The sequence below is a fragment of the Drosophila gunungcola genome (genome assembly GCF_025200985.1).
Source record: "Drosophila gunungcola strain Sukarami chromosome 3L unlocalized genomic scaffold, Dgunungcola_SK_2 000002F, whole genome shotgun sequence".
Classification (NCBI taxonomy): domain Eukaryota; kingdom Metazoa; phylum Arthropoda; class Insecta; order Diptera; family Drosophilidae; genus Drosophila; species Drosophila gunungcola.
The window spans coordinates 6,740,598-6,768,189 of NW_026453178.1; the positions used below are offsets into that span (position 1 = coordinate 6,740,598).

The 27,592-nt window shown below is 37.1% G+C and overlaps 4 protein-coding genes across 10 annotated transcripts in view; all 4 read right to left on the minus strand.

The window, feature by feature from the left end:
- Positions 1-27,511, minus strand: part of LOC128257326 (uncharacterized) — a 150,245-nt gene extending 122,734 nt beyond the window's left edge. Inside the window, exons 1-4 of one of the 3 annotated variants that reach the window (XM_052988296.1) lie at positions 14,667-15,278; positions 14,190-14,359; positions 13,803-14,128; positions 13,592-13,748 (exon numbers count right to left, since the gene is read on the minus strand). In XM_052988296.1, coding sequence (XP_052844256.1) covers positions 14,051-14,128; positions 14,190-14,359; positions 14,667-15,162 — 744 coding nt within the window. In that variant the 5' untranslated portion in view covers positions 15,163-15,278 and the 3' untranslated portion in view covers positions 13,592-13,748; positions 13,803-14,050. Of the gene's footprint in view, positions 1-13,554; positions 13,749-13,802; positions 14,360-14,666; positions 15,279-27,193 lie in introns of those variants that run through there. The other 2 variants (XM_052988295.1, XM_052988297.1) reach the window with 2 other exon arrangements.
- LOC128257321 (uncharacterized) lies at positions 7,107-9,333 on the minus strand. Of its 4 annotated transcripts, none has more exons than XM_052988286.1 (3): positions 8,672-9,333; positions 7,811-8,373; positions 7,107-7,330 (listed from the first exon to the last, which is right to left on the minus strand). In XM_052988286.1, exons 1-3 carry the CDS (start codon positions 9,219-9,221, stop codon positions 7,235-7,237), a joined length of 1,209 nt encoding a protein of 402 aa, XP_052844246.1. In that variant the 5' UTR covers positions 9,222-9,333; the 3' UTR covers positions 7,107-7,234. The 4 variants fall into 4 exon arrangements, with proteins under 4 accessions (XP_052844246.1, XP_052844248.1, XP_052844247.1 ...); XM_052988288.1 differs by lacking the exon at positions 7,107-7,330 and adding an exon at positions 7,337-7,458; XM_052988287.1 differs by lacking the exon at positions 7,107-7,330 and adding an exon at positions 7,356-7,756.
- Positions 9,427-11,498, minus strand: LOC128257325 (uncharacterized). Its single transcript, XM_052988294.1, has 3 exons — positions 10,958-11,498; positions 9,663-10,225; positions 9,427-9,598 (listed from the first exon to the last, which is right to left on the minus strand). The coding sequence occupies exons 1-3, from the start codon at positions 11,448-11,450 to the stop codon at positions 9,542-9,544; spliced, it is 1,113 nt and encodes a 370-aa protein (XP_052844254.1). The 5' UTR covers positions 11,451-11,498; the 3' UTR covers positions 9,427-9,541.
- On the minus strand, positions 11,914-13,515 carry LOC128257324 (uncharacterized). 2 transcript variants are annotated; one of them, XM_052988293.1, is made up of 4 exons: positions 12,880-13,515; positions 12,516-12,640; positions 12,084-12,434; positions 11,914-12,029 (listed from the first exon to the last, which is right to left on the minus strand). In XM_052988293.1, the coding sequence occupies exons 1-4, from the start codon at positions 13,382-13,384 to the stop codon at positions 11,976-11,978; spliced, it is 1,035 nt and encodes a 344-aa protein (XP_052844253.1). In that variant the 5' UTR covers positions 13,385-13,515; the 3' UTR covers positions 11,914-11,975. The 2 variants fall into 2 exon arrangements, with proteins under 2 accessions (XP_052844253.1, XP_052844251.1); XM_052988291.1 differs by having other exon boundaries at positions 12,084-12,640.
- Positions 27,512-27,592: the final 81 nt, after the last annotated feature.

Genomic DNA, 27,592 nt, shown 5'->3' on the forward strand with positions numbered 1-27,592 from the left:
AAAAAGCTGCACAACGAAAGTGAAAACCTTATGAAAAATGAGAGGAGAATCTGGCTGCAAAGGTGGTCAGAATGGAAGCGAGAGATTCCGAGAGATCCTAAAAGAGATAGAGAGAGAGAGAGAGAGAGAGAGAGAGAGCGACTGCGTACGAGGAAGCTGAGGCGAAGAATACAACAAGCAAAACATAAATAAACAAAAATAAATGCGAATGAGCCAGGCAAAAGCGAATAGCGCGTACGGATTTTTGTTAGGGTTTTTGTTTTCGCGGGGTGTTAACAAATTCTGGACTGGGGCAGTTCGAGGGGGAGTTTATGGAGATTTTGGTGGCATAAGGGTTGCTCAGTTTTCGGGGGTTGCTGGGCCTTCATTTGGGGTTTCACTTATTGGGCCTCAACTTCCGTGTTTCGGGTGCGTATGAGCAATATGCGTGCGGAGAGATTGCCATGGGGCTGTGTTTTTAAGTTGGCTTGGGTTATTTTCTCTTGGTTAGGGCAGGGTCTCGCATTGAGGTAGGTTCGGGGTCTGTTTGTAATTGATGAATCGAGCTGGAGTGCCAAAAAAGGAACTTTGCGCATTAGATATGCTAAGTCTGAGAACTTTTAGGTGATTGAGTTGTACCGCTTGAAAAGTATAAGTTTTGAAATAGCTAGCGAATTTCAAATAATTTAAAGCTATTATTTTAAGACTTCTAAATCCGTTTTTTTTTATATAACCTTTGGAACTACAAATTTAATTATAATACGATCATAAAACTGTCCTAACGCAGTCTAACTATTTTAATCACCCAATTTAACCTCCCTATTTATCCCCGTTAATATATTCTATATCACATAAATTTCGCTTACTTTCACCTGTCCATAAAATGCAAAGCAGAACTATCATGTGACATTGTCAAAAGAAATGTACAATTTTTCGATGCCCCATGAGAAGATGCATCATGCCCCACAATTCCTCGTCGATTCGATGGCGGCCACATAGCGGAAGCTTCCGCAAACGTCAGTGGGGGAGACCTCCAAAAAAATATACACAACTGCTAGCCACCAAATAAACCGCTACTTACAAAACGAGCAAAGGCGATGACATTCAATGTGCGAATGTGTGCACTCGCGTGTGCATGGCAACATTCAATAGCAGACTAATCAACAAACAAAATGCAACCTCACGAGCTGCAACCATGTGGAAATCCACAGAGGGAAAATAGGGATTAGCTTAATTAAAATGAAATACATCGTTAAGTACATTATAGGAATAAAATATAAAAAAAAATGCGCAATTATGGATAGATTAAAAAATGTTTGCTCAAATAAAAAAAATAATTAGAAATAACGTTTCACGACAAATTATTTAAGTTAAAAAAAAAATGCAACAGTACGTATGTGTAATAAACTTGGAAAACTAATGAATGAATACTAAAAGGGTAGGAACTACAAAGATTGGGAACACCCTAGTATCTTTCAACTTTATTATAAATGGTATTGTATCTGAATTTTAGGATTTTAAGCTTGCAAACAATTGTACAATATATGTATATATAGTAACAAGTAAATTTTTTTAGTGCAAACGCACTCATAGACAGCAAAAAAAATGCACATGCATGCAAAGGCGGCAATATATTGACCTTAACACTGAACGACATCGCACACAGCTGCATTGCAAAATAAGAACTTGAAATAGAATAAATCGAGCAAGAGAGCAGTGCAAATAAAAAAGAGAGTGAGAGCACTGAGAGAAATAGAACAATCGCGTGTTTGTGTGTGTTCAAGTTCACCCACACCACGGCAAGGCTTACAGAGCGTCTACAGTTGAGCAAGCAGCGCACTGTTATCGCCCTGTAGATACCCTGTTAGATTTCCCCCCTCTGTTTTTTGGGGTTTCTGCATTTCTGGGGAGTTGCAGGGGGCGTAAGTGGTGGGTGGTGCTGGGCACTATTTGCAGGGGGTGTGGCTCGACTCTAATGAGGGTTGCAACTCCAGACGGAGTTTCGGCCATGTGGAATGAGTCAGACAGCAGTGGACTGGGGCCAAAAAAGGAGCTTATTCAGCCAGAAGGATGAGTGCTCTAGGGTTTGATTTATTTTAATAGCCAATAGATTTAAGCATCTAAATGAGGGCTTAGTTGCACGCAGATTCCGAGAGTGAAAGGTCAAAGGGCTGTCTTCTTAAGGGGGTTTCATGCTAATAACTCTTTGTAATCCACCTTTTTTTAAGGTCTTTTAGTTTTAACACATGTCATTTTTCATTTTTTATAAACTTGGTAAATGTTTTCATTCCATTACAATACTTTTTAAGTTTCTGTTTTGCACTTAATATTTTTTAGCCATTTTTCAGCATTGATTGTAGTTATTTCAATAATTTACTTTCATTTGATGAATTTTGTTTAAAGACTTTTTTAAAAGTCTCTGAGACTAAATACTGGTTTTTATTTATAATCTTTTTGTAATAATATGGATTGGTTACTTTGCACTGCAATTCCAATTTAGTTTTGTGGAATCCTTTACAAATAACTCAAATTTTATACTCAAATTTATAATTTAATTTATTTAATTTCGTTAGACTTGTCATTAAATTACGTTTTTGTGAAACAACAGGATGTTGTAACCGTTTTGTTAAATTTTGTTCAACTTTTACTTGTTAAATCACAAAATTTTTATTAATTTTTTGTTGCTCTTTTCTTAATAGACATTTTTTATGTTTGTCACTTTCTTCACAACAATTTTTTTTGTTCACAAGATGTTTTTTGAGCCTTATTGTTTATTGCAATTTTAGTTTAATTTTGCTTTTAGATTGATAAGCAAAAGAACATTTTTTTAGCTCTTTAGAATATATCGGTGCCATAAAAATACAATAAATTAAACCCTTTTTCCAAATGTTTAAAAGCGGTTTCCATCTTAATTAACCATATTTATGTTTTATATTTTTCGAACTTGTTACCCTTGATTAATACACAAAGCTCGCACAACACTGCACTTAATCCAAACAATTTCCACGTACTAAGAGTCCACTTTTGCATCCGCATCCAGGGGATTGCACGTTGGCCCGATCGAATTGTAGTGTTAACAAACGAAAGTTAGCCGTCGATTGGTAAGACGATTGCGCAGAAGAGGAAGAGCGCGACAGAGAACGGAACGCGACGGTGCGTTCCACATGACGTATTCAAAATGACTGCGACTGTGAATCTTCGACTGAACTGCAAATTTTCGCAAAAGTGAAAAATTCTACTTTCAATATGAAAACGAGCTGCGCTGCCGCCATCAACGTCGACGCCGACAGCGCTGCCCGGGCGGGAGTTGTGCAGCAGCAGCAGCGCACTGTGGGTGTGGGTAAGGTAGGTCGTGGTATGGGAATGCACAGTACGGTTGGCAATGAGAGCCCACAGAGAGAGCAGGTCCGAGAAAGAGCATGAGAGAGTGAGAGAGAGAAAAGACAGAACTTGCAGCGAATGCAGAAAACAAAGCAGAGCAGAGAAGTCAATGTACAAAGCAGATTGGGGGTGCAATGGACGTGGCACATACAACTCAGACGCGGACGTGGACGTCGCTACAGTGGGTTCTCGACAAGTACGAATCAAAATTCTAAGCGGTTTTATTTAACAATCTTTATCAGAGTAAAAAGTATTTCTCTTTTTATCAAAATTAGCATAAAAAAAAATTATAGCCGATCGATCTTTAAAGTTTCCATAAACACACCAAGGTTTATAAGTTTTATTATTATAAACTGCACTGTACGGTGCTTTCAAGCCGAATGTCAATGTTGTAGGTCTGTTCTTCAGATATCGTGGTACGGTTCCCGCCTGGAGTGACTTGCCCCTTTTCGTGCGCTTCTTTTGGGGTTGCAAAGTTTTTGGCATTCCGGGAGTTGTCGTAGCACAGAAATTAAAAATAATTGCAAAAAGTCGCCGAGTGGGTGGATTTCTCCGCTTCTATGGCTCTCGGTCTCTGCCTGTCTGTCTGTCTGTCTGGAGTTGCAACCCCTCGGGCAACGAAATGAAAGCAAACTTCAGACTCTTCGACTTGGGGTGTGGAAAGCATGTGGAAATGCAAGGAGTACGAGGTGGAAAATGCGGAAAAGGAGTACGAGGACAAACGGTTTCCTAGACACACTCGCTGGGCTACATTTTGTTTGGTAAGGTCGGTTCGAGGCAGAGATACTTCCTTCATCAGCTTCGATTTTAGCCAACTTTGAGGGTTGTACTCTAATGGAGTCGGCTTCCTTTGTCTTGTAAGCTGTGGGGGAAGTTTTAAGGGAAAAATACCTTGTAACCTTGATTTTCTTATTTGTCATTGTTGTCGACAAGCGAAGCTTATGCATTCAAAAACGTATTATACCTGATTTTAACAGAATTACCCCGTATTATTTGATAGAACATTAACTTAGTTATTACTACGTTTCGATAATTGAATTCTAGTGAAAAACATTACCTTAAATATTAATGTAAATCCCAAACTGTTATATATTTTTACCGCCAAAACTTTAAAAAGCTATTCAACGAAGTTTATGAAATAATTTTGTATTGGTTTTGCTTTCAATTGTCATTTAAGTTAAGATTACAATAATTTTTGTTTACCTTGTAAAACCCTATGGCGGACCTTTTCTTAATCAGAATCTGTGATTTGGCGAATTTTTCCCCATTGAGGACCTCCAAAAGTAGCGAGGGCATCGCATTGAGACGCTGGCCCTGCCACTCGCAATATAATAGTGGCCAAATATCATGGTCAATGACAGCGTCGTGAAATTTGCAACTGGCGACACGTGGCAGGGGCATCCAGACACCACCCTTTGGTGCTTGGAAGGGGATGCCAATGCCACCGCCGACCAAACCTGAATCTAGCTGAATCTCGCTCTCTCTCGTTCTGCAAAAAGTCTAGGTGCAAAAGCGCATGTTTGGGAGCTGCAACGATGCACTTGCCACACTTGCCACACGGCTACACGAAGGTTAAAAGAGTTTTCAGGGGCACTACGGGTCTTACAACTGCTCCGCCCGGCGACGACCAAGGACCAAGGGCAAGGACACGCAGGCATGCGCATTTCCGCATTCGAAGTCGGGTCCTTGGCTCCGGTTCGGTTTCGTATTCGGATCCTTGGCCACAAGTGCCTCATTGCCAAGGTCCTGGTCGTGGGGAAGTCAGTGCTGCCACCTACAAATAGCTACAAAAAGCAGCTAGCTTATGCATTCAAAAATGGGCATAAAAAAAATGAACAAGCTAAATCCTTATAGCTACAATGTGGATCCTTGAATAGAAATTAGAGAGTATAATATATTCGAAAAGTAAGAAAACAAATAGTTAGTTTTTCCGTCCTGTTCACAATTAAATCCTGAATTTAGTAAAAATGGTTTATTATTTTAGCAAAATTTGTCTAGAATTTTATCTTTCTTTATTTAATTAATCAAATTTTGTATATTTCATATGTGTTGGCAGAACTATTTGATGTTTTATTATGGATAGTTAACGGCCATTCCACATTTAGTTAGGTAGTTAATAGCTATTTTCCAATGATATTTTTAAATATGATGAAACAAAAATCGAGGAAAATAGCTGAAATGGTTGCACTGGCCAGTTCCGGCTGTCGGTGGAATTCTGTTTGATGATGCAGCCGCCAAACTCCTGCAAACGACATTGGGTGGTTGGCAGACAGAAGGAGAAAAAATATAGGGATTGCAAGGGGGGCAGATTAATTTCAGGGCTACCCATTGCAGTTGTTTTGCATTTCCTTGACAAATTGTTAACTAAATTCACCCGCTGCTGTGCAAGGATATATGGCACACACGTGCCACCCACACTCACGCGACCACTTATATTCGCCATTGCTCCGATGGTCATTAAAAGGTCAGTACACACACAAGTCCTTGTTCAAATACAGATTAAGATGTGACAACAAATACATTGTATTTAGTTAAACATTTGAACATTTTGGGGACGAAAAAATTATTGTCCTCAAATTTGTTGTGCAATTAATTTTAAAGTTACAAATATTTAAGTATCCTTAGTTTTAGAAAACAACAAGCAAATAAAGGAAAAATATAGGTTCATTAATATTATTTGCAGAAATATTTATTCTGTAATACTTCTTAACCATGTAGTAACAGAGCAATTTAAACAGAAAGGCCGGTTTTGAAAAATTAAATTATAATATTGAAAATATCCAGTAGATAGACTTAGAAATTTGGTAACCTATGTCTTTTAATCAAGAAAAGTCGCACTGTCATAAATATCAAATATAATATCGAAGACCAATAACAAATGTCTGTGCCAATTAGCAGAGCTCCAGACTAAAGCAAATTAGACGAGTCTAAATTTACATAGCCCAACCCTAAGCTAACGAAATTTCAATATAAGTCCCATGTCAATTATTGGGTCAATGTGCGTGCAGTGAACTGATTTCGGCCAGAAAGCCAAGTCAAACCGTAAAGTGGCCAAAAGTGTGCTATAAGTCAGTCGCCTCCAGAGAGTTCATTGAGACTAATTTTCATCGGGACCCGAAGAGCCGGAGACAAGGCGTTCCAGAGGGTGCGTACTTTGTTTTATTTATGGCAGAGGAGCAGCCATCGGGTCGCTGACTCAGTGGCAATATTTGGGTTCTCGTTATCCCTTGATTCGGGCTTGCCAAAAGTTCATCCTCTTTTCCTCCTCAAACACTTTAATGTAAAGTTTATAAGAATATGGTATATGTGCAAATTTTAAAAATATCTTTTGGCTTTTACCACACCACAAATAATAACATCAAGAACTAAAGTTTTCAATTATTTAAAAATAGGTAAATTTTTAAAAAATTACAAAAAAAAACAGATTTAATAATTTTTTTCCTAAAACATTTTAAGTCCAATTAAATTGTTTTAAGCTAACCAAGCTATTATCAACTTAGGTACAAGAAATAACAACTTATTCCAAAATTGAAATAATTGTATACGTACCAGTTAATTTATTTTTGTTTATTATTTTATTTTTCTTGCTGCTATAGCTCATAATAAACTTATTGAAAGATTGTGGTTATAAATATTAAAAAGTATAATATTATATATCAAACAATCCAACAATATTTATAAACTCATAAAAACAATATATGGTTTAATTTGAAAAGCATAAGAATTTAATTTTATTAGAGCGTGTCCTGCCTTTGGAACTTTTCTTCAGTTTTCCCACACATTTCGAGACCACCTCATTTCGGCTCATCCTGTTTTGTTATTTTGCAGCCAACAAAGGTGAATCATTGCTCCATAAACTCCCTCTATTAGGCCCCTAAGCCCCGACCACCTGATGAGTAAGCCAGGGAATTTGCGACCGATGTTGTTGAACCTCCACGGGGCGTGTGTCCATTGCACCTGACACGCACTCCTGGATGAAAAAAAGGAATAGGTCCAATTGGTTGGCCTGGCTTGGCCTGCAGGTTCACCCGCAGGTTCAAAGTTCGTGTGTGATTTGGTTTTGCTTGGGCATTAGTCATTTATTTCACATTTTTGTTCCTGTGCGTGTAACAGTGCAATATTGTTTGTGGTCAGAAATCCGAAAGCAGGTATCAGACATTTTTAAGACTATTTTATTTACGTGGAAATATTGTTTTCTTTTAATTTAATGAATTTTATAATCAACTTTTAACTGTATAAGACAGTCGACTACCATTTTTCACAATTTTTCTTCGTCTTTTTCTTTAACTCAATACAAATCAAAAACATTCTTAATTTTAAATGGGAAAGCTTTGTATTTTTGTTAATTGTAAAAATAAGCAATGAAAATCAAATCAGAATAAGACGCACGTGGAATCTAAAAGAATATAAAAATAATAATTTAAAAGGTGTCATTCTTCTTTCTACTTACTGATTGATGCAGCCATTTGCACTTTGGATGTGCATTTATAATTAAATGAAAAGGTTTCTCCCGCTTGACTCCATTTTCCCGAAGAACTTCAACAATAGATGGCACATACGCCTGGTAAATTTTAAAATTCTGCATTGGAGTAGAATAGGTTCGCAACTTTGGACACGATCGCAGGACCTGAAGAAGGCTTTCTCCATCAGGTGTGTGGGTCCTGGAATTCTCATTAATTTTCACAAGATTTCTCCCGTTCTGTAGAATAAATCTGAACAGAAGGCCATCGATATTGCAATAGGAGTATACTATATGCAAAGTTTTTAGCTTCGGACACTCTGGTAGTTCAGTTAATACTTGGCAGAAATCTATTGTAAGATGCTCCAAATTTACCCAAATCATAGAATGCGGCTTGTCCGAGGGCAGAATAGTTGAGCCAAGTACTGTCAAGCTGCGAAGATTCTTGAGCGGAGCACAAATATCGAGTAAATAAAGAGGTGAGTTGGGATTAAATCTATCATTATTATCCATCACCAGCTCCTCCAAAGCAGTCAATTTCTGTATCTGGTAAACTGAGAATAAGATTTTAAATCATTTAATTGCTTAATGTATGAATTAATTTACTTCATGACAAAGAAATCCAAAAATAAAGAATAAGAATTAAAAATGAACTTAAGTAAGCATATACAAATATATAAATTTGTAAATGGAAATAAAAATGTACAACATAATTTCTTTTATAATTTAAGTTGGCACTCTAAGAATGGTTCGACTCATTTAAGAATTTTTTAATAGGATATGATGTTGTCTAATATTTGTGTATACGAATGAAATACAACATAGTTAAATTATATCAAGGTTTGGACTCACCTTCATCGTTTGGGATTCCCTTGCGTGTAAATTTGGTCAGCTTAGTCATTTTTGCCATCGCATCGAATATCTTTTTAGTGTCGTCTATATGTAAAGTTAGCTCAACTGATGTCAATGATTGGCTCATGTTCAATAAGAAGGACTGCACGCTGTCGCAATTATTATCATAAACACATATTTTAACCGACTTCAGGTTGGGGCAGTGCTGCTCAATCGCCTTAGCCAATAGATCATTCCATGGGAAATTCTCAATTTCACTGGTGGAAAATTCCTCAATGGTCGCACCACATTCTTGCACAAGTACCACCCACATTTCGGGGCGTATGCGAGCATATGGATACAAACTCCTGTAGTCACTTCGGCTGTGGTAGGAGAAGGCTCTACCCAACTTTTCGTGAGCCTGAGCCAGTTGCAGTTTATCTTTTAGATTGAACAGTTCCTTGAATATCAGATCGAGGACTTCGAATGGCATGTCGACTATAGTCAGGTTGTTTTCCATTGCAAAGATTTCCCGGAAGCGAAATACGAACTGAGAAATGCAGGAAAACATTCGGATTGATAAAAGAAAATTGACGACTGAGCCAGATTTTGAGAGAGTGAAATTAATAAAAAGTTTGACAACTCTTTCGCTTTTAGTTCATTGACATTTTATACAAAGTAGATTAAGATCTAAACATGATACAATTTTTAACAATAATTTGTAAAAATAAAAAATATTTAAGCTATTACATTATTTGTATATTAATTTTGTACGTTCATAAAATTTATAACCTTTCTTAAAGTTAAAAAGGTGGAACACAAAGCTAAAACAAGTATTAGATTAATGAAAAACTATTAATAAAATTTGTAATGGGCAGAGTTTTTAAATTATTAGAACTTGTATAGATATAGCGTGTGGATCACTTGAGGATTAGAAGTCCGTTGCAGCTGAAAAAACAGAAATGAAAAAAACAAAAACCGTATGTATTGTAAAAAAGGCATTTCAACTCACAAATCGGCGAATCCATCTTAGCTTGTCTCGGCAGTACAATATTAGTTCGAAAGGTTCTCTTCGCGCCGTTTCGTTTTCCTTCAAAATATCCACTAATGAAGAAACGAGTGCTTGGTAGATTTTTATACCACCCATGGGAGTGGAAAATAATTGCAATTTTCGGCAATTTCGGATCACTTCAAGAAACGTGTGCCCATCAAATGGCGCTGGCTCACAGCTCTCATCAATTTCCTCGATGTTCTTGCCGTTCTTCAGAATGAAACTGCAGACATAGCCTCTGATTCTACACTTGCAGAATTTCAAAAACACGGTTTTGAGCTTCGGACAGTCGGGAATCACTGAGGAGATTTCGCAATTCTGCATTTTTAACTCTTTCAAGTTCGGCCATATCATGGAGTGAAATCCTTCTCCTGCTGATATACATATATTGGTCACAGTCAGGCAGCGAAGATTCGTCATGGGGCCACATATCTGGAGCAGGTTAACCGATCGACATCTGTATCCACTTCCCTGATAGTCCAGTCTTAGCTCCTCCAGAGCAACTAACTTGTGCAGCTGGTTAACTAAAAGGCATAGAATTTAAATATAGTGCTGAAATAAATGTGAAATAAATAAAAAGGCTCAAACATAAAATAAATTTAATTCATCTGCCAAATCATCTTAGTGTTCAGAGTAATTTTAATTAAATGACAAAATCTTGCTAGAGAAAATGAAATAAACTTATATTTATAGTTTTGAAAACGTTTTAAAAGTTTAAAAAAAATTTAAATTCTTTGCTGTGTGTATGCATAGTCATATTTATTGAGGTGTAAAACAAAATTTATACATAAATGAAGTCTTAATTTGATAACAGTAATGAATAAAAGCCATATTCATTACTCACATAAAATCTAGAATCATTAGATTACAATTTGAAATAAGCAAAATAGGAGCCAAAACAAAAATGACAAACAAAAAGCTTAAACACTGAAAGGCAATAAGCTTTTTGTAATGACTACGAAAAGAGGTTTACCGTTTGAATCGACCCAAGTGGAATATAAACAACCGCTTATCACATTACACTTTTTGCCACGTTTCTTTAACCCTTTAACGACAAGGGGTAAATATTGACTCAACTTACTTTACCCATTACCAAGTTAATAAATATATTTTTTTTTATTATTTTCATAAGAGCTGTTGGTATTAACAACATTAAATAAAGCAAAGTAAACGTGTTTAACAGTTTAACTTAAAAAAAAAACAAATGTTGCCCAATAAAGAAAATTATATTGAAATTTAAAAAAATAATAGCTCACCTCCTCTGTCCATGTACCCTTCATATAACAATTTCCGCAAGTTTTTAAGTTCTGCCACGGCATTAAGGATCCTTGGCGATTGGCAATTGTCGTTGAGTTTTATTTCAACCGAAATGAGCGAGTTTGCCATGTTAAGCAAAAAGGTTTGCACACTGATACTGTTCCTTAATGAAACACTAATGTTCACCGATTCCAGATTGGGGCAGTGCTTCGCAATTGACTTGGCCAACAGATCGCTCCAGGTGTCTGATCCACAGATGAACTCCTCAATGGACGAGCCACATTCGGCCAATAGAACGCGATATAGCCGCACCGGAAAATATATTTTCGGGCAGAACCTCTTGTAATCATTGCGGCTGTGGTAGGCAAACCCTTTGCCCAGATGCTTATGCACTTGCGCCAGTCGAAGTTTGTCCCTTAGATTTCTTAAGTTCATAAATATTAGATCGAGGACTTCGAGTGGCAAATCGGTTATTGTCCGTTGATTGCTCATCGCGGGTACCCATGCCCTCGAGAGCGAAGGGCAAACTAAGAACTGATGCAGAACTGATGAGCAAAAGAATTTATACAGATCTCCAAAAAAAAAGAGAAGATAAGAACAGCGAGAAAGCTTTTCACACTCTTTACTCATAGCCTTAGGGTATATTTGTGCCTAAGTATATACCGTGGTGTTTGAAAGACTTTATAAATATTTGTATAATTGTCTATGTTCAAATAAATAAATAGTAAAATTTCTAAAATTATTAACAATATTATGATCTTTTTTATAAAAGTTTTGTACCTCATAGCATGTGCACTTCAGTATTAAACTTTAACTCATGATATTTGATTTCATGATATTTGTTGCCTGTAAAAGACTTACCGTTTTTTATAATATCACCTTCAGAAAAAAACACCTTGTAAAAGGTAATCGTGTACTTAAGAAGACAACAAGCATTTTGTTTAATTTATTTTTTTTTTAATTAACTTAACAATTGAAGGCAGTGGCACATCTATAAGGGGTTACATTAATTTGTTGTTACAAAGTTCCCATGTATAGATCGATCAGCTCAGAATTGGGGGTCCGAAGTAGCTAAAAAACAAAACGTTAAAAATATATCGCAAAAATGTTAATCTATGCACTAACTAATCGTTTAATCCATTTCCACTTAATGCGGCTACATACAACTAGTTCCAATGGGTCCTCTGGAGTGACTCGATTTTCCCTTAGTATTTCGACCATATTGGTCACATAGGTCAAATAAAGTTTTATATACTCCAGCTGAGTATAAAGGACTCGCAGTTTTGGGCAGCTTCGAAGCAATTGGAGAAAACCGTCGGCAGTGATTAGCGGGTAACATTTCTCACAAATCGTGTGAATATTTGCTCCATTTTTCTTAATAAATTTTAGGATATAGCCTTCGATATGGCATGTTAGATTACGAATGTCCAAGTACTTAAGCTTTGGGCAGTCTGGCAATTCACTAGTGACTTCACTCTGAGTCAATTTGAGGTATTCCAAGTCAGCCCACATAATTGAACAACGCCCATCGATTGGCATAAGTTTTATATTACTCACTTTCAATTTCCGGAGATTTTTAAGTGAGCTACAGATTTGTAATATGTCCAATTCCTGTCTGGTTCTATAATAAAGTTCTTCGATTTTCAGAGTCTCCAGGGAGATTAATTTTTGTACCTGGTTAACTAAAAATAGCGTTTTATAGACATTAAAAAATAACATAATTTTAACTAAAGTGAACCCCATTAAGGGATATCAAATACATAAATTTATTGCAAAAAATTACTTTTGGTGACTACCAATTGGTCCTTATTATAATTACTCTTGGCTCTGATTACATACCTTTTATTCATGGCTAAACTTAACTTTATTTTGAGCCAAAAAATGTTTTTCTTGTTTCCCATTTTAGCTTATAAATACTTACCTTGCTCATCCACAAATCCGATGATTGATAATTTTTTTAACTGGGTCATTTCACCCACGACATTCATGAGTGAGCAGTGTGTGAAATGTTCAATTAGCTTCAACGAAAGCGATATCAACGAGTTTTTCGTTTTTATTAAAAATTCCTGGACGCTGTCATGCTGGGACCTATATACACAAGTCGATACAGATGTTAGATTGGGACAGTGCTTCACAACCGCCTGGGCTATAAGGTCGTCCCAGTATAAGCCTGGACACTTTTCATTGTAAAACAATTCCTCGACTGTGGCTCCACATTCCTTTATAACAAACACCCACTGTTCGGGTGTGAGATTTGCATCGGGCGACAGCCTCCTGAACTCATTGCGGCTGTGGCAGACAAACGCTTTTCCCAGCTTTTCATGGGTCTGAGCCAGTTTCACTTTGCTTGATAGATAACTGAGATAACCGAATATCTGATCGAGGATTTCCAATGGCAAATCGGTAATATTCCGTGGGTTTTCCATCGCGAGCTTTTTCCTCGAGAGCGCAATGCGAACTGAGAACTGTGACCAAACTCATCTTCTGGAGAGCCGAATGCATTTGCAAACTCTGAGAGAGGGGAGTCGGAAAAGCTTTTGATTTCTCTCTGCCCAGAGTTCAGTGACATTACCCACGCAAAAAATACATTTGTAACAAAATTCAGTTGCATTTATTTTATATCTTATTTTAGTTTAAGTGGAATATTTACAGGAAGATTTTTTAGTAAGATTCTCTTAGTTTCAACTGCATTTATTTAGTTTTATTTCAACGGACAATTCTTTTTTCGTTACTTTTTTACTCAGTGCCTTCATACAAATCGATCAAGTCTGAATTTGGGGCTTTAAGCAGCTGAAAAGAAAACTCAAGGCAACATTTGAAAACATATTGCTTTAAAGGACTCACCAATCGTCGCATCCATTTCCACTTAATACGCCTAAATACAACCAGTTCTAATGGATCCTCTGAAGTGACTTCATTTTCTCTTAATATTTCGATTATATTGTTCACATAGGCCAAATACAGCTTTATATACTCCATAGGAGTATCAAGGTATCGCAATTTAGGGCAGCTGCGTAGCAGTTGGAGAAAGCCGTCAGCATTAATTGACGGATAGCATCTCTCATACAATGTGTGCATATTACTTCCATTTTTCAGAATAAATTTGAGGATATAGTCCTCCATATGACACCTAGGATATTGTATCTCCAAATATTTAAGCTTCGGGCAGTCTGGCAGTTCGAAAGAAATTATGCACTTGTTCAAAGTCAATGATTCCAAGCTTGCCCATACCGTAGAATTATTTTCCTCAAATGGCATTATTTCAATTTTGACCACACTCAACTCGCGCAGATTCCTTTGTGAGGCACAAATCTGTAGTAAATTAACAGACGGCTCGTCTCGATAATATATGTGTTCGATTTCCAACTTCTCCAGGGCGACCAGTTTCTGTAAATGATAAACTAAACAAAAGACCACCTTTAAAATTAAGCCTAACAGTTCATTCGCTGCGATCAGTTCAAGTAGCGATTTAAACGACTTGTTTTGAAATATTTATTTTGGGGTTAGTATAAAAGATTTCGAAAACAGCTCTCAAAAATGCATTGCTTCATGTTTAGAGTTTCTTTAAGCATGACAAGTTTAGATATTAAAGTTTAATATATACAACTTAATTTTTACATACACTCATGTGTATTGTATTCAGTTTTACAAACGTAAGGCTTTATTTAAAGATTCCAACTATTTTTCCTTTTGCTCCAAAAGACTCACCGTTTTCGTCCACATTTCCCATAAATGAGAATTTTTTTAGTTCTGTAATTTCAGCTACCGCTCCTAAAATTGTAGCTGCGAAATGATCTTGTTGGTCTATTGTAACCGATGTCAGCTTGTTTTTCATTTGTTTTAAAAAAGCCTCGGCGCTGACACGACCTGATCTATATAGACAAATGGATACCAATTTAAGATTGGGACAGTAATTAACAACTGCCTGGGCTATAAGGTCGTTCCAGGCTAGGCTCCTTCTATCGCACACAAGTTCCTCAATTGTGGGGCCACATTCCATAATAAGAATCACCCACAGTTCGGGACTTAGCCTTCCGTTGGGCGAGAGTCGCCTGTAGTTATTGCGGCTGTGGTAGGCAAAAGCTTTTCCCAGCTTTTCATCAGCCTGAGCCAACCTCACTTTGTTTGATAGTTGGCTAAGATTGCTGAATATCAGATCGAGGACTTCCAACGGCAAATCGGTAATTCTCCGTGGATTTTCCATCACGAGCTTTTCCTTCGAGAGCGAAATGCAAACTGAGAGCCACGGCAAAAATTTGTCGTGTGGAGAACAGAATGCACTTGCGAATTTTAAGAGAGAGAAATTGGAAAAGCTTTACGCTTGCAATTTATAAACCGTTCCCACCTTATCTGCGAAAACAAAATAATTAATTAACTCATTAAATATAAGGAATATTCAATAGCATTTTTATTATTTTATTACCAAATAAATTTTAGAAAATCCCTATTGAGAGAATCGAAAGTGTCTGACTCACTTACATCATTTTGTATAGCATTCTACGATATTTTGATATCAAATAGCTAATCGGTTATAGTTCGGTTCAATTTTGTTGCTGAGCTTTTTATTTAATAGCATTATTGCTTTATTTTAAAACTATATTTGTTTAAAAGACTATACAATTGGTAACTATCGAACTTATTATGAACTATTGCAGCAAAAATCTGAGCAGGACAATTGTCCTCGCTCAATGTTGACTTCCAACTCCCCAATTTCTTTTAAACCAAGTCCAACAGCGGTTTTGCACCGAAGTTGACTGCGTTTTATGGCCACTTACTTGGCCAAAACATCAAGCAAACTCTGCAATATGATATAGATTACAGTAATTATGCCGTCGTTATGCACCAACCCCATTGTGACAAACCCAACCCCCTACTTTCGACTCCCAAACCCCGTGCATCACAACAACAAACAAAGTCTGGGCCCAGACAGTTGGCCTCCTTCTCCCACCAAAACTTTCGCTAATTTGTAATGTTGCAGCAGTAAACCGAAAAGTGCACAGGGTTAAGGTAGGAGACAAGGGTTAAGGTGCACAGTAAAAATAATAATAAGAATAAAAAACAATTTTAAATCTATTTAAATGGATAAATTAAAACTTTCTGATATTAAAAAAAAAAAAAGTTTAAAACTGTACAGCTAAAATTGTATTAACAATAGAAAGTGTTCATTTTTTCAGTGTAGGGCTATGGCTGACACTTTTGATGCCAGTTGCGTGATAAGAGACGACCAGATGAGCCGGTGACGCAATGCAGTGCAGCATGGAGGTCAATAAACCAAGCTTAATGTTGCGGGAACGACGTAAAAATTTCACAAAAAGGGGTTGCAAGCTTTTACAACGGAAAGCCCTTGAGTTTTTTAGTTAAAATTCTGTTGACAATGGGGGAGAAATTTATAAAAATTCGAACTCTTTTATAAGCTTAATATTACAATTAAAGATATTTTTAAGGTTTTTTAACTTAGTTATAGAAGTAAAGTGGAATTCCATGATATCACTAAAAAATCTATTTAAAAAAGCTTAAAATTAATAAATGAAAGTATTCTAAATATTCAATTTAAAAAATAAGCATCTGTTCGATTCATTTAAAACGAAGACGTTTGTTTTTATTATTGTGCCAAATTCTGAACCTACACATGGAATTAAACATGTATACCTCGTATAAAATAACATTTTAAGAATAAAAAAACATATTTGTTTATTTCATGATTTTCTAAATCAGCATAAGACAGAAAGCAACACCTGTTCCCAGTCGTTTTTTATTTGCCCAGCTTAGTTTGGCAAAAGCGAGTCCCGCCGACTGGTTTCGGTAAAGTATAATTTGTCATTCGAGGGCAAAAACAACCGAACCACCCACCTTCAGAGAATTTGCAAAAGGGCAAAAAAAAGGGGTTGTTAAATGCATGCAACTGTGACTCACCTCACCTAGTTTCCACTGTGGAAATGGAGTGGAAGTGCGGGAACTTGCACAATAGGCTGGCTGAAGTATCTTTTGCCACTTGCAACTTTCTCCATTTCTCCGGTATTAGCGCACACTCTCTCCCTCCAGAACTTTCCCTGTGACAAAGTCGGGCTTAAGGAAACTCGCCCAGCCGGTTCTTGGGTAATCTGTCTAAGCAAATATTGCGCGCCCAGGTGAATGCAACTAGTTTTTCCAGCACCGGAGAAAAACTTGCAATGGCAATGACCCAACAGGCTTAGCCTTGAATCTGCTGCAAGTGGAAAACCAGTTGATGGCATCAGATGAATAGCAAGAAATTTTCCACTTGCTTCGAAGAAAATAGAATACGGCAAATTTATTCTATGATAACCGTTTTTAACTTTGGGTAAAACTATTAAAATCAACATTTTAATTTTAATATTTTATTTGTTGAACAAACTTAAGACAAATTGTCAATTGACTTTTTTTTTGTTTCAAAGCTTAAGTTTTCCAAAACAATATGTCAAAAACATCTTTGCTAGACATACTTATTAAGAGTTTTATAATCGACTAGATTTTCTTTTTTTTACAATGTACATTTTTTAAACTGAAATTTTAAGATACTTTTCCTTAGACTAACTTTCTTATTTATTCGAAAACAGGACTTAATTCGCTCTATTCTTGAGTATTGCTTTATGATATACTTTGAGAAGCTTATTTTTTATCATGTCGAAGATAATAACCATGCCCTTGGACAAGTCCAAAGCGATTGATGCCAGACGAGTTTCGAAATATCTGTTAAACTATGCAATATCTGTTTGGCATCTTTATGGGGTCCTTGTCTCGCCAAAATGACGCCAAATGAGCTGTCGACACCGAACCGCCACCCACCGGCAAGAGCTCCGGCGCATTGATAAGACAACTTTTACTTTAGTGAGCAGTGAGCAGCAGAATTTTCTAGTTTTCACTTGTCACACAGACGAGGTGGGAGTTTGAGTTTTGGTCCCTTTTTATATATTTTTTTTATTTGTGCTTTTTTCTGGGTGCGGCACTTTCTAATACCCACGCAGTGGCGGAACAAGCAGTTCCAATGAGCCAACATGCGAGAAGACAAGGAACGAGAAGGACCAAGCAGAGTGCAGCAGGAGCTGAGCACCGAGACTCCTGGGAGAACGTAGTGGTGTGGGTAGGTCAACCACCAGACATTGAACCCAGCACTCACACACACTGGCGCACGCCAACTTCCGTTGAGAGCCAAGAGAGAACTGTAGGGAGCCAGAAAAAGAGAGAGAGAGAGAGGGGGGGGGCTTAGGAATGGTTATGGGGGGATCGCGGGGGCTGGGCGACTTACACGCGAAAAGCATGCAGCACGTGAATGGAGCAACAGAAGGAGACACAGAGAAAGAGAGCGAGAGGAATAAGCTGGGCAATGTCTGCCTTGGTGAGCGAAAGAGAGGGCCAGAGAGAAGCTCAAAAGACCGACTTCCATAATATCCTTAAAAAATTATGAACATGTAAAATTAGGTGTTTTCTTCGAAATAAATGAGAAAAATTTAATTTTTTATAATATCTTTTTCGGGTTATTTAAAAATGTAAGCTAATTTAGTACCTTCCCCAGTGGTTTTTTTTCCTATTGCTTAGCGAGGCCAAGTTTCCCTTTTATATCTTCACAATTTTGGCGCAAACACGCAATGAATTACTAAATCAATAAAACGACAGTATTAGAAAAATTAAAAAATTTAAATTAATTACCTGGCCAGTTTAGCAAAGTTCTTCAAAATTCTATATTTCTTTTGAAGCTTTTAAAAAAAACCACAAACCTAAGTGCTTATAGCTGCTAGTCGATGGCAAGGATTAGAGATACAATACCTTGACTTGACAGAAAAATAATATTACATTAAACTTTAATAATGGGGGCAAATTTTTCTTCTTTGATTCCGCTTATCAGAATTAAACAACCTTTTGAAAGAGTATGCGAAGAACTAGGAGAACTTAACAACTTCGTTCGATGCCTGGCATCGTCGTCATCGTCGCATTTCGCAATTCGCATTGTGCGCTAGTTTAGTGGGTTGAGTGACACAGACACAGTTTACGGCCAGAGCGAGACGGGAGGTGGTGCAAGTGGGATAGAAGAGGGGGCAACGAACAAGTTTTCAGTAGCGAAGTTGGAGAAGCTGTTGCGATTTTGTAATCGCAAGCCAAGTGGCGTTACAGTTGCCAGATGATTGAAATCGCCTCGAAATTTGTGTATAATTAAAAAAAAATATAACATTTTTTGCCAAATACGAGATCAAGTATTTTAAAATGTCAAATGTTTGTCATTGCTATACTAAAAAAGAAACGTTTTCTAAATAGTTAATGTATTTATATAATTCGAAAAAAATAAAAAAACTTTTAAACAATTTTTTTTATTGTTTTCTCTTTTTTTAAGAAAAGATGTTTCATTTAATTTCTTCGCGATCTTTGCCATCTGGCAACTTCTTTATCCACTTAAACCATGCCTTATAAAAAAATGACAAAAGGGGAAGAAAAGTGGGCACGTTAGAAATAAAAAGCGAAAAAGGAAAAATTCCCAGTCGAGCACTGCGGCTCTCCAGCTCTCTATTTCTCTCTCCCTCTCTCTTTCTTTCTCCAATTGCCATCTCTTTCCATAGCTGTCTCCATTTTCATCGCCCATTCCAGAACTGAGATCCCAACTCCCTGTTCAAGTTATGTTTCGGGATGTGGAGTATACCACTAGGATGGATGGATAGCTCACACAGATACAGGGCTTTTCCTGTCTGTGAGAGGGTGTGTGTGTGTTTTGAGTGTGTCTCTGTGTGAGTGGGTATCTGTTAGTGTGTGTGTGTGTTTGTGTGTGTGTGTGTGACGAAGCGAATCGAGTCGAGAGTAGAGTAGGACAAAAGGGAGACACAATTTTGGTAGCAATGACCTTCACCGCGTTGTTCAAGTTGTCGTAGTTGTTGTTGTTGCTGCAGCTCCAACACATAAATACATATATACATGTAAATATATATATATATATGTGCACACACAGAAACAGATGCAGATAAAGAGGGCGATAGAGAGCAAAGCACAATGAATGATGCATGAGTGCAGATGCTTGTGGACTGTTTTGTTGGGCGAAAAAGGAAGAGGTGGGTGGCTCGGTCTTTTGGCCGCTATGTGCTCCATTCGCTTTTCCTCCCTCTTAAAAACACATAAAAAAATCCTTTATTTCTTACAGCTGATAGAATAATAGTGTTATAATTTGGGATTTAATATTGATCCTGAGTCTAAAACTAAAATAAGAACTTAAGTGATAATTAATGTATTAGATTAGATAACCTTACATTTAAATTCTTGATTATTGGAAACATTTATATTTGATAAAGAAGTTTAAAGTACACTTTGATGAAAAGTAATTTAGGTAACTAAGTTTTCAATAAGTATGCTACAAAAATATGGTCCTGTTTCTGGAATTGAAATTTTAAATAAAATCTCAACAATTTCCAAATGCACCAGGTCATAGTACACTATGAAGAATATTTTTAAACAGTTTGACTATAATTCTTAACAAAAATATACAGAGAATACTATAATATAAAAATTTTGGAAATGTGTAACGATTTAACTTTATGCAGCGTGTATTTTTATTGTATATCTCTTGGCGTTACATTAGCTGGGTGGGGAGAGATACATTTATTACAATTATGCATTCTCTATCTTATGCTTAATTTTCAGCTTAATGTATATTGGTGCTGGAGCTCTCCTGCTGCTAGGAGTAAAAATGGTAAGAACAGTTTAATCATAATAATATATTATATTTTATTTAATCTTAACACAGCGATCAAGTAATCTCTTCAAATGTGGAAAAGTTCTTACCTATTTCTTTCCAATTCTGGCCGTTTATTTATTATTTCCTACAAGTAAGCTTTAATTTTTTGCTCTCATAAAATGTAATATGTATAGCTTAACTGGATCGAAACACAACTATGCCTGAAAAACATCTGTTTTTCTTTTTTTGTTTAGTTGTTCATTCGGTAAAATTGTGCAGATATAAAAAGGATTCTTGCGGCCGTTAACTAAATTATGACAAATTAGTTTTGAGAATATTTTCTCAGTGCACAATTCATCCTCTTAACCCGGCATTGACGCTTTTCCCGCCCACTTTTCACTGCACAAATTAAACGTACAAAAGATAAAAGTGCTTTTGTGCTGCCATTGAAAGTGGAGTTGTGTGTGGAAAAAGGCATGGCAGCGAAGGGGTGGTGGATGATTTGGGGACTGGGCGCTGAAGGTGGTGAACCTAGCGTAAACTTGACACTGACGTTGCATGCACCCCCAACCCGCCCCTTCCATTTTCCCCACTCTTTTTGCCCCAGGGTGCGGCCCGTCGCTTTTTGTTTTCATTCTCTTCTTTCAGTCGAGTCTTTCCTCTATTATTTTTATTTTCTGCATTTTTGTATTTTTATTTTTTGTGAAAATTGCTCAAGTGCGACGCAGACATGGTGGGTGGCGAGGAGGGTCACGAAGTTTGTGGGTTGGCTGGGTGTTTAACTTTTGGTATCATTGACCTGGAGTTCTGGTGTTCTGGAGTTTCGCAAGCAGACAAAAAGAACCTCCCCCACACTACTTTCTGGGTGCTGGGGGGCGGAAAATTGGGGAACGGAAGGGAGTTGAAGTCGTACGGTTAGTCATTCTCGCCGCCATTTTGGAAAATTTGTCGCAAGTGCATACAAATGCATAAACATACACAGGCACAGACACAGGGCCAGTATGGGTGTATATATGTCTAAATGTAAACATACATATTTGCCGTTGAGCTTTATATTTCCCCCACTTTACAATAGGTTAGTCTGTTATTGTTCTGTCTGTGAGGATTAAAATATGTCCGTGTGTTCGCTTCGTATATATCTCCACATACATGCGAAAGTACAAAGAGTATGTATTACAAAAAGTTTTCCCTTTTCGTTGATTTTCATTTTAATTGTGGTGTCCCTGTTTATTTTAATTTACTTTTTTTAAGTTTACTCATCAGTTAGTTAAACTGTCACATGGAAAAGTTGGGGGATCACTCGAAGACAAATTAAGGACAATGTGGTTGGGAAAAGTGGGGTGAAAATTGCACGATGAAGGAGGTTAAGATACATATTAAGAAACTTAAACAAATTAAGCCATGACTTGTATTGAATTCAAATTGAAACATACATATATTTTTATTTTGTCTTATTACTGTGTCTCAATCTCAAGCCTCGAAAAATATTTCTTATTTAGTGTTTTGGTAATATGAAAATATAGCTTTAAACTTTATTTAAGGCTTATATTTGCTAATGATTTCTAGAAATTGTTAACTTAATTGTACAAATAACCACATTATAATTTTTGATAATTATCCAATAGTCTTTAGACAGAAGTAGTCGACCAATTTTAAAAGACTCAAGTTTCCTCGTGAAGACTTCTACACTGCCTTTAATGCGTAAAGTCCATTTAGTTCTTCAAATAGCAATTGGAAAATTCCCAGTTCATCTGCAATTTACTCATTTGCAATTCAAACTTGTTTCCACAGTTATTGCTATCCGAGTGCAAATCTCAGCTGTCCATTATCGTTGGGCATCTGTCCTCCACTCGTCGCCCCACTCGCACCTTGGCCAACACATACCAGATGGGTGCACGAGGGGGGTGCCAGCAAATGGAGCACTCAATGGACTAGGCCAATTAAAAATCCAGTTCAAGCCCAGCCAGTGCAGCGGCCTCATCGTGGACATGGAATCCTGGGGATTGCGATGGAAATGGGGTCTGCAAACAGAAAGGCCACGAATAGGTCTTGGTCCGACAATAGAAGTCTGTCACTGCATAACGCAAATCACAAAAGGGTTTTTGTACTAACCTACAGTAAAAACAATATTTTAACTAGGTAAGCATTTTCCAATTATTATGAAATAATGTCAAACTAAACTGAAATACATTTTTTTTGTATGCATCTGTAAATAAATCTGACAATAATTAATACTATTAATCAAGTTATTGATAAATGGTGGCTAAGCGAAAAGTAAAGAAAGGTAAGCAGTAATGATAAATATTTAGAAATATCCATACATAAATAATTTTAAAATATTGTCTCTGCTTATCTTTATTTCAATATTAACAATTATTGGAATTGTTTTGTGTTCTTAAAATTAACCAACACTTTTGATTTATTGTTATGAGCTCAGAATTATCTCATTTATTTTTGTTTCTAATTAAAACAATTGTTTAAAATTATTCAGTTTGGTCTTTTATTTACCCTTATTTTTACCATAAATAACATTTAATATTTTCAAAACATATATGTAACACAATAAGCTCAACAGATACTGAATATTAATATTATATTTGACAATTTTCAAAAAATGTTAAATAATAAAATGTAAGTTGTAAAATAGTTAAAAAATCTGAATTTAAATGTTTTTAGTTCTCTCACAATAAATGGAAATAATAATGATATGTGTTAAACAATTAAACACGATTTTGCCTAGCCAATGCGACTTCCTAATCTTCCCTGTACTTTGCACACGCATTGCCAGGTGCCTTCCTCCATTCCCACTCCCCCGAGAAACCAAGGTTGATGAATGCCAGACCAGTTTCGAACCGGGGGAAGGTGCATAGGGAGTGACTAGGGAGGCGGTTTCCAAGGTGGCGGTGCAGGAAGCCGCTGCAAGAAGCACCGGGAATGCCATGGCCAATGCCATCGTGGCGCAGTGTCAGTGTCAATGCCAGCAGACCCGACCTGAAACTGGGTGAGAGTGTGGGCGGGGAAGGTGCACGAACCGGAGAACCGGGTGGCTGGAGAACTGGAGAACTGGTGAGCAGGAGAATCGGAGAATTGGAGGAGCGGCAAGAGAAATCACCTCAACGCTGTGGAATGCAACAAAAGCTGTAGCCACGATTCCCAGCGATTATAACATCAGCTAGCGACTGGAGAGGCCATTAGCCCGAGCGCTAGGCCCATGGCTTTGGCTTTGGCATTGGCTTGGGCAGTTTAGGAGGAGAAGGCTTCCCAGCCAGAGAGCCCTCTACGGTAACTCTCTCTATCTCTCGGATTCCCTCGCAGCCAAATCTCGCCCTTTCTCCAGCGACGACGCCTGCGCTTAACGTTCTCTGAACGGTTGAGCTGTGCAATTCCAATGACCGCGAAGTTTCCGAGATGCACTATATTGGGTGAAATTATTGCTGAGATTCGGGGACAGGAAAGTGAATTTTGAATAGTATACTATTTGCTATAGCAGAATATTTATAACATATTTTCAAAGTGATCATTTATGCATCAGTTGTAAGTATTTATATTATTTTCTAACAATATTTTCTAATATAAAAATTCCTTAAATAAATATATTGAATTTAATCAAATTATGATATTTCTAATCATTTTATTTCTACTTATTGGCGCTTTTCTTGTTGATCAGAAATAAAACATAAGCTGACATTTTTATTGAATGAATAAAATCTTCATGACTTAAAAAAAAAACTTTTTTAATTTTTGGATTATTTTTTAAGTTTACTTAATAAATAAATACATTTTAATTTCCCAGTTATTAATAAAAAAGATATTTATTTCTAAAACTTTGCAAAGAAAAAATGTTTTGGTTTACTTTGCGTATTACTAATTAATATAAGGTTATAAATTCATAATTTTTTATATACAAAATAGCAATTTATAAAAAACATCATATATTTGATCATTTTGAAGATATTTTAGCTACACTTCACAAACTGCAACCTGAAATCAGAAGGACTAACTTCTTCAAATGTGGAGAACGCCATCGACCGCATGTCTCCCACCGTAAAAATTAAGTAAGGTACTGGAGTGTTCGTAGTAAATATGCAATGCCAAATGCCCAATGCCAGGGTTAAGTCAATTAGTTAGATGTGAAAGTTGGCATTGCATTCCAGAATTATTGGACAAAGTTGGAACAAAAATAGACGGAAGAGAAACTGAAGCGTTTGGCTTGGAGTTTGTTGATTGAAAACTTACCCACAAATTATGCGCTGGCGAAAAACGTGTTTGGCTCACCGAGCTGGGCATTAAGTCAACCGAACTCACTTGTGGCTAAGAATCCGGGAACAGGGAACTGCGATTGCAACTCGTTCTGCACATTATGCTTATTTATTTTTTGTTTTTCCAGCGATAGGCAAAGGCAAGACCCATTAGTAAATGTGGGAAGCAGCGGACGTTGGTCGATGGCAATATACTTTGTTCAGATAGCATCGACGCCGGTCGGTTGGATGGTCATTGAACCGCCAAACGGACAAGTACTTTTTATTTAACCCCCAAAAGACCGGAGGCGGAAAACTCCAAATGCCCAAAAAATACATATCCTGGTGCCAAAAGTCGCAGTAGATTTCCCTTTCTACTGCTGTCTGGAATCTACGTTCTCGATGCTTCGGTACAGTTTCTGCCAGCAGTCTGGTTGTGATTTCCAACTCCAACCCAAACTCCTACTTAGAATATATATATAACTCCGGGTTCTGCTGCTCCACTACCCCAAAGCTTCGAGAAGGAAATATTGTTCACAGTTGTTTTGCTGGTGTTGGTTAGAAAAAGGAAAAACTCGAGCTGCTCTATACAGTTCTTCTATCTTGAAAGCGGATGTTTGAAACTTTTCAAACTTTTGCAAAAAATGGTACCTAAATAAGCAACAATCTTTTAAAATTATATTAGTTAATTAAAACTAAACCAAAACCATTTTCAGTCTTTATCAATTTAATTAATTTTAAGAAAACTTCCGAATTTATTGACTGAAAATCTCATTGTGTTAAAATAAGCTTTTATTTTAGGGTAAAAAGTTATTCATTTAGTTCTTAGTTATTACTTCTGTTCATTAAACATGCCTTCACCTTAATAAAATCATAAAATTGAATTTTGTCACCCATTACATATAAAACTGTTAATTTAAATAGTTGTTATCCAATTATATTAACTATTTATACTTTTCAAATTTTCTTTTTCGAGAAAAGTTAAACCTAGCCAGCCTCAACGAATCCGAACTTAGCCTATACTGGCTCGACATCTAGCTAAATAGCTGACACCGAATTGGTTTATCAAAACGAAATCAGATTTATGGCGCTGTTTACTGGAGACCCAGAACCCTGTTCAAATGCTGATTACCCATAAAACTCCAAAAAAGCCAGACGATGAATTGCAGTCCACAGCTGCTGTCCTGCCCAACTCCTTCGAAGGCGAAAAAAGGCAGAAAGAGAGAGATAGAGAGAGAAAGAGAGAGAGCGAAAAAACCGAAAAAGCATTCCGTCGTTTTTAGCTGGCACGAACAGATCAATGACCTGCATTTCACAGCCGGAGACACAATTCAATCGATAAAAGTGAAGAGTTGGGGCACCGGCTCACACAGACACTGCACACACACCAACTCAGGAGCACACACACTGCACACACACACACACTGCAGACACACACACACACACACACACACACACACACACACACACACAGACACACAGCGAGGAAAAAACAACATGGCGAACGTGAAATATGCAAGCTTCCTGCAGGAAAAGCCAAAATGGCAGACAGCATGCGGCGAACGTGACGCAGTGCAGAATGTTTGCTGGGATCGGGGGTGAAAAGGGGGTCAAAAGGGGGAGTGGGTTTTGAAAAGTGGGCAAAGGGGCTTCAAAAGGGGTTGGCAATGTGGGTTACTGCTGGGGTCAGAGGCGGTGGTGCTCCAGGGGTGGCTGTCGCTGCAGCCGCAACGGAACTTTCTAAAATTTCTAGAACAGCAGAAAACAGGAAGGACAAAGAATATGGAGCGAGAGTGAGGCTCGAATATTTTATTCCATTCAATCAAATCGAGGAAGCCACGGGCCAAAAGGGCTGATTAAAAATTCAGCACTCATTGGGGGAATACAACTATCCTGGCCAACATACAGCAGAGTTCCCAGACAGACAGACAGACAGACAGACAGAGACGGCAAGCCCAAAAAAAAAGGGGATGCATTGAAGCGTTAAATAAAATAGCAACAAACATATTCACATTAACAACAACCCCACAACAAACGCTTAATCCATTGACTGTTGTCTGGGCCACCGCTCTCGTACACCCCCAAAATCCCCATAATTCCCATCAAGCTGACCAAAATGTAGACAAAGGTAATGCACAAAAGTTTTTGTCAACTTTTCTTTGGGGTTTACCGGGAAACTTACCGCCCGTCTGAGTGCTTTTCGGGGTTGTTGATGGCCAAACGGCAAATTAATGATATTTTTGAAGATGTACTTTAAGTACTTTTTGATTTTTTATACACTTTTCATCTGCAGCAGACAAAAATTTAAGAAATTAAATGTTGCTTACCCATTTATAATTGTTTTTCAAAAGAAAAGTCCTTAGTTGTCGACAGGATTGTAGCCAAAGAATATAGACAGGAGTATCACAATACAAAGGCATATTAAGTACACAATTAGAAATCCAAAAGTGAGGTATACACAAGCAGCCAAAATAACTAACATTATTACTATCACGATTAAATTTGCATTGGGGAGACTTTTTGGGTTTGTTTAAAAGACCTAGAACCGCGGTGAAAAGTTTTCCTCATGAAATATTAGCATATTACAAGAAATTTTATTTGTATGTAAGCACATTTTATATTTTGTTTTCAAACTGACATTTCGAACATGGAAATTGATACCTTATAACAACGTTGAGGGATTCGAATAAACTTTACAGTTAACAATTTTGGAAAAAGAAGTAAAC